General features: G+C 42.5%; 1 protein-coding gene, 1 long non-coding RNA gene and 1 pseudogene across 2 annotated transcripts; all 3 read left to right on the forward strand.

Moving 5' to 3' along the window:
- Positions 1–4,888: 4,888 nt before the first annotated feature.
- LOC123467718 lies at positions 4,889–6,282 on the forward strand. The gene is made up of 2 exons (XR_006641843.1): positions 4,889–4,958; positions 5,064–6,282. It is a non-coding gene; the product is annotated as an uncharacterized LOC123467718 (long non-coding RNA).
- Positions 6,283–7,204: 922 nt separating this feature from the next.
- On the forward strand, positions 7,205–9,440 carry LOC123467726 (annotated as a pseudogene).
- Positions 9,441–10,103: 663 nt separating this feature from the next.
- Positions 10,104–10,823, forward strand: LOC123467706 (claspin-like). The gene is made up of 2 exons (XM_045167523.1): positions 10,104–10,524; positions 10,599–10,823. The coding sequence occupies exons 1-2, from the start codon at positions 10,175–10,177 to the stop codon at positions 10,627–10,629; spliced, it is 381 nt and encodes a 126-aa protein (XP_045023458.1). The 5' UTR covers positions 10,104–10,174; the 3' UTR covers positions 10,630–10,823.
- The last annotated feature ends 1,021 nt before the right edge of the window (positions 10,824–11,844 follow it).

Here is an 11,844-nt window from a genome sequence, read left to right on the forward strand (position 1 = left end):
TCAAAGGTGAACCCGGACAGAAGTTAACGGACAGGGTAAAATTAGGTTTCGTTTCACACCCCGTTAGACCCTTCTACCGTTCCCCCTACAAATGTAAAAAGTGTTATAGGCTTGGGTCATCTACAGACTTTCTGCAAAAGTCAGCAAGCATGCCACAGGTGTGGATCCATTCATAAGGAAGATGTGGAATGCAAGATGTATTGCGTAAACTGCGGCCAAAAAGACGAGCATACATCGGATGATACGAAATGTCCAAAGTACCAGCAACTGAAAAAGGAGATCCAACTAATAGACCGCAGGAATCCGCACATAAATGAGAACAAGGATTGGGGAAAAATCACCCCCAGCTGGAGAGTAGGAGAGGAAGATATGGTCACGAGTGGACCGGCAGCATGGGGGAGGACAACAGAGGATCCATCTGTGATAGAAGAAATAAAATCGTTAAAGAAAACAGTCTCGGAGCTTACGAAAGAAATCCACGATTTAAAAATACAGAAAATACCGAAGATTGAAAACAGGATAACTACGGTGGAGGCCCAAGGAAAAGCATTAGAACGGGACGTAAAAAAAACCAAAGCTAATTTCACCCTCATCAGGTCCCAAATGCAAAAAATGATGGACATGATACAAAAAATGGCTGAAGGGGAAGAACTAGAAGCAGAGGATATGGAAGTAGCCCTTAGTGAAGGTTTCTACGGACTAGAACCTGAGAACGAAACTCCTGAAGAAATACTTCAAAACGAATTCGACAAAAGAAAGCAAATTGATTGGCAGGATGAGACTTCACCAGGCAAGATAAGGGGACTAAAACAAACTACAAACGACCCTAGGCCACTAAGTACCCCACAGAAAAAGCTCAAGGTAACAACAACTACCAGAAAATGACTAGACAACAACAATCTAAGTTAAGATGTCTGCAATGGAATGCAAGCAGCCTAAATAAAGCAAAATACGAAGAATTCAAAAAATACCTATGTTCAATTAAACCTCATATAATTTTTCTTAGCGAAACTCACTGGAAGAGCCAAACAAATTTTAGTTTTCCTGGTTATGCACTCTACCGCACAGACCGCACAGATAAAAAAGGAGGCGGAGTAGCACTCCTTATAAGTTTAGCACTAAACCCAACACCTATGCGCCATCGCCAAATTAGAAACCTGGAGTGGGTGGGAGCAAGTTTTTACACGCCAGTAGGACCAGTGGATGCCATCTCAGTCTACTGTCCAAGAGGAAATGCGTCTACAAAGGACATCAATCAATTAATGAACACACGAAATGAGCTGATTGTAGCCGGAGACTTTAACGCCCATCATGAGATGTGGGAAAACACCAACAAATCTAATAAATGCGGAAAGGCACTAAGTGAGATACTAGAAACTAGCTTATCGATTGAATTAATCACACCGCCAAATATCGGGACTCGTTTTAAAACCAACACCAGAAGCATGTCCACAATAGACCTAATGATGGCATCTCCAGTACTAGCATTTAAAGCAACGGCAAGACAAGGGCAATCAATGGATAGTGATCACATACCTATTATCGTAGACATGGAAAATGTTGCACCTTCGGAAAATATCCCCCCAGCAACATGGGACTTTAGATCCGGAAAATGGGTGGAATGGAACCAAGACCTACACAACAGACTGAATATACAAGATTTTAAAAACACAGATAACGTCGACGAAGCAAATAGAATCCTTACCTCAGCGATGATCGATGCAGGAATGAAGTGGTTTAATTTCAAACCGAGGAGGCCCATCACCAAGTTAACCAAATCCTGGTGGACACAGGAATGTAGTAAGAAGTGCGCAGAAGTCAGAAGAATGGAACGAACATGGAGGAAAGATCCCTTAAACGCCTCGAAACGGGCAGTATACCGGAAAGCACTGGCAGAAAAAAGAAAATTTTTATTAAATAAACGCCGGAATGCATGGGGAAAATATCTCGAAGAACTGGGACCAAGAAATGACCCCCAGAAAATGTGGTCGTTAATGAAAACCATGCTTGGTACAGCAAGGAAAGGTCAAACGGTTCCAAAAACGATTAAAAATGCACAGTCTGAACTGACATTCGATCCAGAGGCTATATCGGAAATTTTGCTGAATTCGATGTTTGAACCAGCATGCAAATCTCCTCCTGAACTAAACAGAAACAAGTCTTTAACACTACAGGAGGCCTTACGCAAAGAAGAAAGGGTGGCACTAAACTCTCCACTAAAAACACAAGAAATAGAAGAGGCCATGAGAAGTCTGACGCATACAGCACCCGGTCCAGACACCATCCCAAATACAATGATCAAGCAGCTATCGAAAGAAAACAGAGAACAAATCACAACATTTTATAACCTAATACTGAGGACAGGACGGCTACCGCTGGTCTGGAAAGAGGCTCACGTAGTACCCCTACTAAAAGCAGGAAAAAGCGCAGAATCAGCGCAATCTTTTAGGCCAGTCGCACTGACCGCAACCCTCTGCAAACTCTTGGAGAAGGTACTTGCAAAACGAATAAACTATTACCTGGAAAAACACAAAAAGCTACTAAAGGCGCAAGACGGGTTCAGAAAAAAACGAGGCACTACAGATGCTCTCACTCGATTAGACTGCTTCGTAAAAAATGGCTGGAGGAAAAACAACAAAGTATATGGCATATTCCTGGACATAGCCAAAGCCTTTGACTCAGTATCCCCAAGGGCAATCGCTTGGAAATTAGCCGAAAGCGGAGTAGAAGGATCGATATTAAGGCTGATAAGTGACTTCATGAAAAACAGGACATACAAACTAAAAATGGAAAATCGAACCCACGGGTGCACTCAGACCAAAAGAGGAGTCCCGCAAGGATCAGTGTTGAGCCCCATCCTCTTCAACGTGATGATGGCGGATCTGCCCTCCCCACCCAAAGGGCTAGAACTTATAGTGTATGCGGATGACGTGACAATTCTTATAGAAGCCGAAACGGAAGAAAAGGCGGAAACAACGGCTCAAGTCTACCTGGATAAAATAGCAAGATGGTGCACCCAACAAGGCATGAACCTATCAGCGGAAAAGACGGCAGGAATGAAATTTGAAAGGAATGCAAACAATTCAGAGGTCTTGTTTTTCCTACAAGGGAGAAGAATAAAATTTCACGAAAACGTCACCCTCTTAGGAGTGGAGGTGGATAAAAAGCTCACCTGGCGGAAACACATCGCGAAGGTAGAACAAAAGATCAGGAGAGCAGGAGCCGCTATTAGTGGAATTGCAACACGGAGGATGGCACCGGAGCTGAGGACGCTGAGACACCTCTACACAGCATGCATACAATCGGTGGCGGATTATGGGGCGGCAGTGTACGGGGGAGCGGCCAAATCAAACCTATCCCGAGTTAACACGGTACTGCATGAAGCCATAAGGAAAATCCTGGGCGCTCAAAAAAGTACGACGCTACCAGACCTATATGCAGAATTAGGAGTAATGGACATACAAACAAGAATAAGAATGCTTACCACAAGAATTGCTCTCCAAATAATTAGCAACCAAGAGCATCCTTTACGGGATCTGCTATTAAAGGAGGTGCAGGCGCCGACAACTTGGAAGTCTTACTCAACACCAGCGGTGATAAAAGCTACATGGGACATACGCGGTATGAGGCTCAAAATCAAGGAAATGGAAAACAACCAACCAACTCCCCCACCGTGGGACGAAAGGGTTTATGAATGCACAGAACTGGACATCACAAAGAAAGGCGCAACCGAGAACTTGTTGCAAGCACGGTTGCTGCTACAGGAAGAGCTAAATACGCTTCCTCCACAAACAGTGATAGCCTACACAGATGGATCCGCCAAAGACGAAACCTATACATGTGCAGTTTTCATCCCTGAAATCAACCTACAAAAGGCATGGAAAATCGAAGGGATTAAATCCATCTTTAAAGCAGAAGAAATTGCAATCCTGAACTGTCTCAAACACACATACCAAAGAGAAGATTATCCAAGCATGGTAGTGGTATGCACTGACTCGAAATCATGTGTCCAGTACCTAAGCAATCTCCCTTATAGGGACATGGACTCAACAAGTCTAGAGATCTGGAATCTAACAAAGTGCCTGAAGAACTCGGGCTGCAAAACCAAGATAATATGGATTCCCAGTCACTGTGGAATCAAGGGAAATGAATTTGTGGACCAGCTAGCTAAACAAGCTTTGACGGATCCAGGAGTAGAAAGAATCCAAAGCTTGCCGCGCATTGAAACCCTGAAAAAGAAAAAGGAAAGGAGATAAGTAAAGATTGGTATGAAAAGATACGAGCAAGTTATACCTTCATTGCAGCAAACATTGAATCCTCGCATATAGACTACCATCGCTTTCACAAGAACAGAGAAGCATCATGCACAATTCACAGATTGCGAACCGGGATGAACAATTTACAATACAGCTTGTATAAAAGAAACATGGCAGAAGACGGGGGATGCAGATGGGGCTGTGAAACCATGGAAACCGAAGAACACATACTAATGGAATGTCCACAATTCTATAGCAAGAGAGAAAAACTTAGAAGATTTTTAATACAACAAAATGCACCATGGAACAAGAAAACCTTACTAGGGCTCAACTATGAAATTCCAAATGCCCTAAGAAGAAACATTATAAACAGAGTAGCAACCTACCTAAAGAACGCAGGACTGACCTATAAAATCTGAACAATGCAAACATACGTGAGCCAAACGCTCACTAAACACTAAACAAGAAACAAAGGAGAACAAATGTAGCATCAAGAATCAAAGAACCCCTACTCACCAGGAAAGATAGAAACCGTAAAGGACATCTGGTGGTGTATATGAGCTTCAACGAAGCTTAAGGCAGCATTGCGTCCAGCAGCTGCAGCACCCATACAACATAAAAAAAAAAAAAAAAAAAAGGGCCGACCTCTCGTGAAGAGAACGATGGAATTTATAGATTCGGCTGGGAAACTTGTCGAGAAAGGTATAATTATATTCTTATATCATCATGTTCATCATGATCTCATATTCATATATTATGTTTCCCTCGTACAAAACGTGTTTTAAATACTCTTTTTTACTTTTTCAGCTTTTTTGCTTTTTTAGATAAACTGACACGAGAGTTTGGTACCTTCTCAAACAGGCATAATTTCAATCTAATTAATTGTATCTGAGATTTTTTTTACCAGATTTTTTTACTAACAGGGTTTGTACAACTTCAATCTGGATAAAAGTAGATTGAATTCTAATAGATTGAACTCCTTCTATATTTACTGCAGGAGCCCTCACTTTTGCCGTAGCAAAACTGTTGGCAACTGGTCTTGTAAATCTGAACAGGGTAGAAGTTCTTTAGCATCCTGTAACAAATCACCTGCTGGAAGTCATCATCCACACCCATACTGCCCTCTTCGCTTTATTGTTTTCGATGAGTGACAAAACAGAGAAAAAAGAATGCTGCGTGAATGGATTCTGTCACTGTCCATGGTATAGGCTGTTGTATTCTCGTAATATAATTGAGGTGTTAATCGAACTGACCCCATGGGAATCTTTCAACCCCTAATGGATTCTTAAAAGGTTCGTCGTTTGCTCGTAAGCCAGTTTGAATGGCAGGTGAAGGCCAGTGTCAAAAAAAAATAATCGACTAACTTTTCGTTTTTATGGCATAGCAGTCTTGGTCCTGGTCTTGGTCTTGGTTGGTTTTTTTATCAGATAACGGAAATCCTCAGATTAATTATTTATTACCTCCATTGGCTGCTGCCATCGAGGATGCGTTCGTCAGATTGGCTGGTGATGGTGATATCAGCGTATTTGTTATCCTTGTTGTAGCTGGGAGTAGAGTAAGCTGGTGCAGGTTAGCTAGTAGTAGGGTACTTTGGTGCAGGGAAGTTTGGGGTAGTAGTGATATATCAAATCTATAAATATCTATAAATATCTCAACCCCTGTATATGCTGTACATGCAAAGTAACATGTGCAAATTCGAGCGCGTGTCCGTCCTGGTGTCGAAGACGTTTCATCATTTTTATGTATAGCTCGGGACAAAGATCGGCATTAACTCACGATTTCTTCATGTTGATTTATTCATATCAGCTCCTCGCGTATTTCATTCTTTTTTCATATTTGAATTGGTTAAACATAGCGGTAATCTCCTCCTATAAACCACTTTAAACGTTTAGCATTAATTGATGTTTTAAAGTTGATTTTTTTGGGCGTTATTGGCTAACATCGTTTTCTTTTGTTGTTGTGGCTCTCCCGCATCTATTCGGCCGATCCAAACTAATACACAACGCCAGTTTTATTTCGAAAGTGACGAGACCGATGTGCCTTGTGCCACATTTCACTCAACTTTTCTTTCTGGTTTTTCCAGCTGCGATAACTATATAATAGAGTCTGTGATTACTTAATGCGTCCGCGTTCTATATACCACAGCCGTTGGGCCGGTATTCGTCCAGCTCAACATCCATTTCAATTACAGCCAACAGGTGTGCGCCATTATCGATTTTTCATTATACACTTCATTAACAGATTTATTTGTGTTTCTATACACGCTCCAAGTTAGGGTTAACCTAAATAAAAAATGTCATCGTATTACCCTCTTTTATTGTGTGTTTCTTCTGCTCTCAGCAGACGTTTATTTATGCAATAGCTTTCAGGGTATTTTATATAACGCGACTTCAGAAAGACGTATGACATGTCCCCACTGTTGTATTCGTCTGGCTGTGCGTAACACATGAGTCATCCCCGCAATAGAATATTATACACTCCCAGCACAAACTGTTTATATCTAACACGTGTGTGTACGTATTACTTGTCAGCTTTAGCACAGGGCCGAATATTGTTGTGGACTATACTCTCTATAGACACCATTGACGTAGTGGTTCGCTGATACGGCCTCATGTGTTGGAATAAAACCGATCAATACTCGTTCGGCCATTCTGTACAGTGGCGTGGACAACACAATAAAATTCACGATGGTCGTTCGGTTCATTTGTCGTGTTTAAACAAAACGTTATATTTAAAAGAGAACGACCAATCATTTCTTTCTTTAACACGGTTTCACTCCAATGAACAGGCAGTTGGCGGTCACGCGGTTGCATCGTTATTTCAAATTATGCATGGCCAACTATAAAAAGAATGATTTAATGTGAATGTATACAAAATGCATATTTGCAGCTCTCGTTGTCCAGTTTTTTAGTTGATTGAGAAAAGCCTTTTTTTGTTTGTGATCTCTTATGGCTAACGTTAGATTGGATGCTGTCTTATGATGTCGTAAAGCCAAGTACCCAAAATCCTGGTTATTCTTTTAAGGCCCCCCTTTTTTTGGGTGAAAACAAAAGACTTCCGAGTACGGTAGTTATTCATACCAGACGACCACTGCTGCGCCGTACTACACCACTGCTGCGCCGTACTACACCACTGCTGCGCCGTACTACACCACTGCTGCGCCGTACTACACCACGACGTATGCGGCCCCCACTTACTACACTACAAAGGCGCCCGAGTACTACCCCACAACATATGCGGCCCCCACTTACTACACCGAGGCTCCCATGTACTATGGGACAAAGGCTCCTGAATACTACACCACCACGTATGCAGCTCCCACTTACTATATGGAGGAACCAAAATACTACTCCGCACCGAGCTATTACACGGAAGCGCCAGTATATTATACCACTCCAAGCTACTACACCGAGGCTCCCACTTACTATACCACAAAGGCTCCTGAGTATTACACCACAACTTACGCTTCACCAGTTTACTACACCGAGGCCCCGAAATATGACTCTGCTCCAAGCTACACTACAACCGTGTCGTACTACACAACTACAGAGGCGCCTAAGTATTACGTAGCACCAACCTACTACACTGAAGCCGCGCCATCTTATTACTCCGAGCCGACCTACTACACTGAAGCCCCGAAGTACTACGCTGCCCCAAGTTACTACACCACGACTGCTCCTTCGTACTACGTCGAACCTACTTACTACACCACAACTTATGCTGCTCCGTCTTACTATACTGAGGCTGCTGAATACTACACAACTAAAGCCCCAGAGTACTACACAAAGAAAGCTGAATACTACACCACCACTTACGCCGCTCCAGCTTATTACACTGAGGCTCCCAAATATTCGGCTCCACAATACACTACAACATATGCGGCTCCAAGCTATTATACAGAAGCCCCGAAGTACTACACTACAACATATGCCGCTCCGGTTTACTACACCGAAGCTCCTCAATACTATACCACAAAGGCAACTGAATACTACACAACTGCCGCCCCGGAGTATTACACGAAGAAAGCTGAGTACTACACCACAACATACGCTGCTCCAGCTTACTACACTGAGTCTCCCAAGTATTACCAGACAGAGGCACCGCAATATTATACTACAAAGGCCCCCGAATACACCACAACGTACGGTGCCCCAAGCTACTACGCTGAGGCGCCCAAGTACTACACCACCACCTACGCTGCTCCGGCTTACTACACTGAGGCTGCTGAATACTACACCACAAAGGCTGCTGAATACTACACAACCACTTACGCTGCTCCAGCTTACTACACTGAGGCCCCTAAATATTACCAGACTGAGGCTCCAAGATATTATACTACAAAGGCCCCCGAGTATACCACAGCATATGCTACTCCTAGCTAAAGGTGCCAACGGTTCGCAAAAACCGACGGTTTTCCGAACCGTAACCGTACCACGGATCGAAAATCAAGGATCCGAACCGAACCGAACTGAACCGAACCGAGCCGAACTGAACCGTCCCAGAACGGTACAAGCGTGGTTTCGGAGCAAACAAAAACAATGCGCTTCCGCGCTTTCCGCAATTTATCCATAAGTTTAACACTAATAGTCGCACAATAAGTATGAATCGAATAGATCGTCTAGTAACGCGCAGGACTGTAAATCCTGACGTCAAGCGTTCAAGCCTCTTACCGGGAGTACTTAAATGTGTTACGTATAGTGGGATGTGATATCAACATTGAAAGGTTTTATTCTTCACAATACCCAAAGAAAATTCGACTAAAACAAAAAAGACCGTTTGTGACCAATGGTATAGCGTATAATTTGCCTCTTAAGGCGAAATTAAAAGTATTAATAACTATTATAATAATAATAATTAATTATTTAAATAACGTTGAACTTATTTATAATAGAGATTTTTTAATATTGTGGGGTCCCACAACATTCAATTCCTGTTCGGTTCGGGTCCAGACGGTTTTACTTCGATCTAACCGCCAAAGAACCGTACCGATCGAGTTTCGTTCCGATAAAGACACGAACCGATGACGGTTCGGTTCCGGTTCGGTTAGTTCCGAACCGTTGGCACCCTTACTCCTAGCTACTACACCGAGGCACCGAAGTACTACACAACAACCTATGCAACCCCATCCCTATCTACTACACTGAGGCTCCCAAGTACTATTATTCGTGAAAATTGCGTTGTCCATCAAGCTCGATGATGGAATATTCAGATTTGGTTTTATCATTTACAGTCCTCGTTCCAAGTATTTCCATTAATGCATTCAGTAGTCGTTCCATACAAATGTTTCCAAATGAATTGTTGAATCTATACTCTATAAAAATATAAGGAAAAATGTGGGAGGAGTTTTGGGTCTCTTGGATGTGCTCATCCTGTGATTGGCTGTAAGTTGCCGCTGGCGTTGGGAGGAATTGGTGGGAGAGGACTTTGGAAGACTAGATGCGTAAAAGGTGGACGAAATCGTGGAAATTGACAATTTTTCAGTCCATGGGCATTTAGTAGGACGGGTGGACGAGACAGCATGTGAGCCGACGGACAGGGGCAATAAATAGGTTGACGGCCAACTAAAACGGACATTTTGTTGGGCAGTAAGTGGGTTGACGGGCAGATACTGTGAGGAGGATGATAAAAAGAGGCAACGATATGGTCGACGGGCCTCCTACAGTGGTTATTTTTGCTGATCGATTGTTGATCGACGGGCAAAGAGGGGGTTGACGGGCAGAGAGGGGGTCGACGGGCAAAGACTGTTAGGGATTAGATAGCCAGAGGCAATATATAAGTTGACGGGCAACTTCATTGGGCATTTTTGTGGGCAGCGAGTGGGACGACGGGCAGAGACTGAGTGATTCGACGGGCAAATACAGCGGAAAAAAAAACTGTCCGGTTCCGAAGTTGGCAGCGGTGACGAACGAGAAGACGAAATGGATGACTGGGAGGAGGAGGAAGGCGATAAGGAGGATATTGATGAAAACGAAGTTCGTGAGCAAGTTGGAAGAGCCCATATGAAGACAATGCTTGATCAAGACCAGCGTGAAGTTCGACTTTTTCAAGAGCTTTTTCTCGAAGATGGAGATTTGCATTCTGATGGCGGTGGAAGGCAAAGACAATTTCGGTGGAAACAGGCTGATGGTGAAAATACTGAGGAGACGGTGCCCGTCCAAAAAATCAAGAAGATGAAGAAGATGAAGCTGCTGAAGAACAGGATGATCTCACATGGAGAAAAATTCACAGTGATAGAGAAAAATGGCTCCTGCAACAAAAGTCGCAACAGGTGATCGTCCAACGACGTAAAATGTTTTCAGTTTACTAATCAACCATTTTTGCCGCCAAACATTTGGTGTACAGGAAACGAATAAAGAAGTGCCATTGGTTATGAGCCGGCAAACTAAAATGGTGAAAATCAACACTGCTTCCAAAACCATTAATCAAATTACAGAAGGCGATTCCTCCGCTGCTACTGCCAACGCCAAGCAGTCAACGCATTCTAAGGCGAACATTGTGACCACTGTAGGTTACTTTTACAAAGTGCTTAACACATTGTAGAGATCAGCGCTTATATACTTTCCTACTTTTCATTTGATAGGTGAGATGCGGATCTTTTTACGCAGAAGTGAAAAAGATTTATCAGAAATTGCATCGTTGATGAAATCCGTGTTACCTGTTCAGGCACCAAGGGTCGGTTCCAATTTTGTATTTGCATCCATTACTCCGGAGAGGCCAGTCGCCGAGCAAAATAGGAAACATAAACAAGATGTAATACCAAAACTTAATCTGTTGTGTTCTCTTGCTTCCGATGGTATTTATTTTTATTTTTTTCAGAGTTCTAAATGCGATTCATCCAAGCAAAATCCAGCACCAGCCAAGAAAGCTAAAATGCCTCTAAGTGCAAAACTAATTTAACATTTAGTTCAATTAGTTAGTTTCTCCATATCTACTTAATAAAAAAATAATTTAGTCGTACCTTTCAAAAGTGTCAACGACAGTGTTGACTGTATGGGGCAGATGCGTTGTGTATCGATTCGATTCGGCGATCGATATGGGTGTGCTATGCCCGAGATACAGCGGCTATCTTATAACATGTATCCCTTACACATCCACCCCACACATCCAATAATCGTACACAGAACCTTTAAATACCTTGATTCCAGATCCGAAAACATCATGCTGCAAGTTTTACAACAATTCCGCAGTTTTTATTTTTTTTTATTACTTTTCTATTTTACGGGTAAGTTTTAATTTATGAGCTGTATACACGTATTGTTTGTACACATCAATCAATTTTTCTAGTGCATAAAAAAATTTTGCATTACATTATACGAACTAAATAGTTCCCGTGCACGTCGCTAGCCGGACCACGTCGATAACATTTCCCGTTTTTTTTTAATCGAATTCCCAAATTTTTTGATTTACTTATGAATTGATCGTATGCGTTATTGAATTTCTCGTAATGTTCATTTATGACATTGCTACTTTTTTCGAAAATTATTCGTAAATTAGAATTTACACGGAAACTGCAAGGCTTTGTTATAATGATGTTTTCGGATTGAAAACGTTCCGCGACACGCTTTGCCGTTGGCAACTTCCATGGTGA

Source organism: Daphnia magna, unplaced genomic scaffold (genome assembly GCF_020631705.1).
Source record: "Daphnia magna isolate NIES unplaced genomic scaffold, ASM2063170v1.1 Dm_contigs216, whole genome shotgun sequence".
Lineage (NCBI taxonomy): Eukaryota > Metazoa > Arthropoda > Branchiopoda > Diplostraca > Daphniidae > Daphnia > Daphnia magna.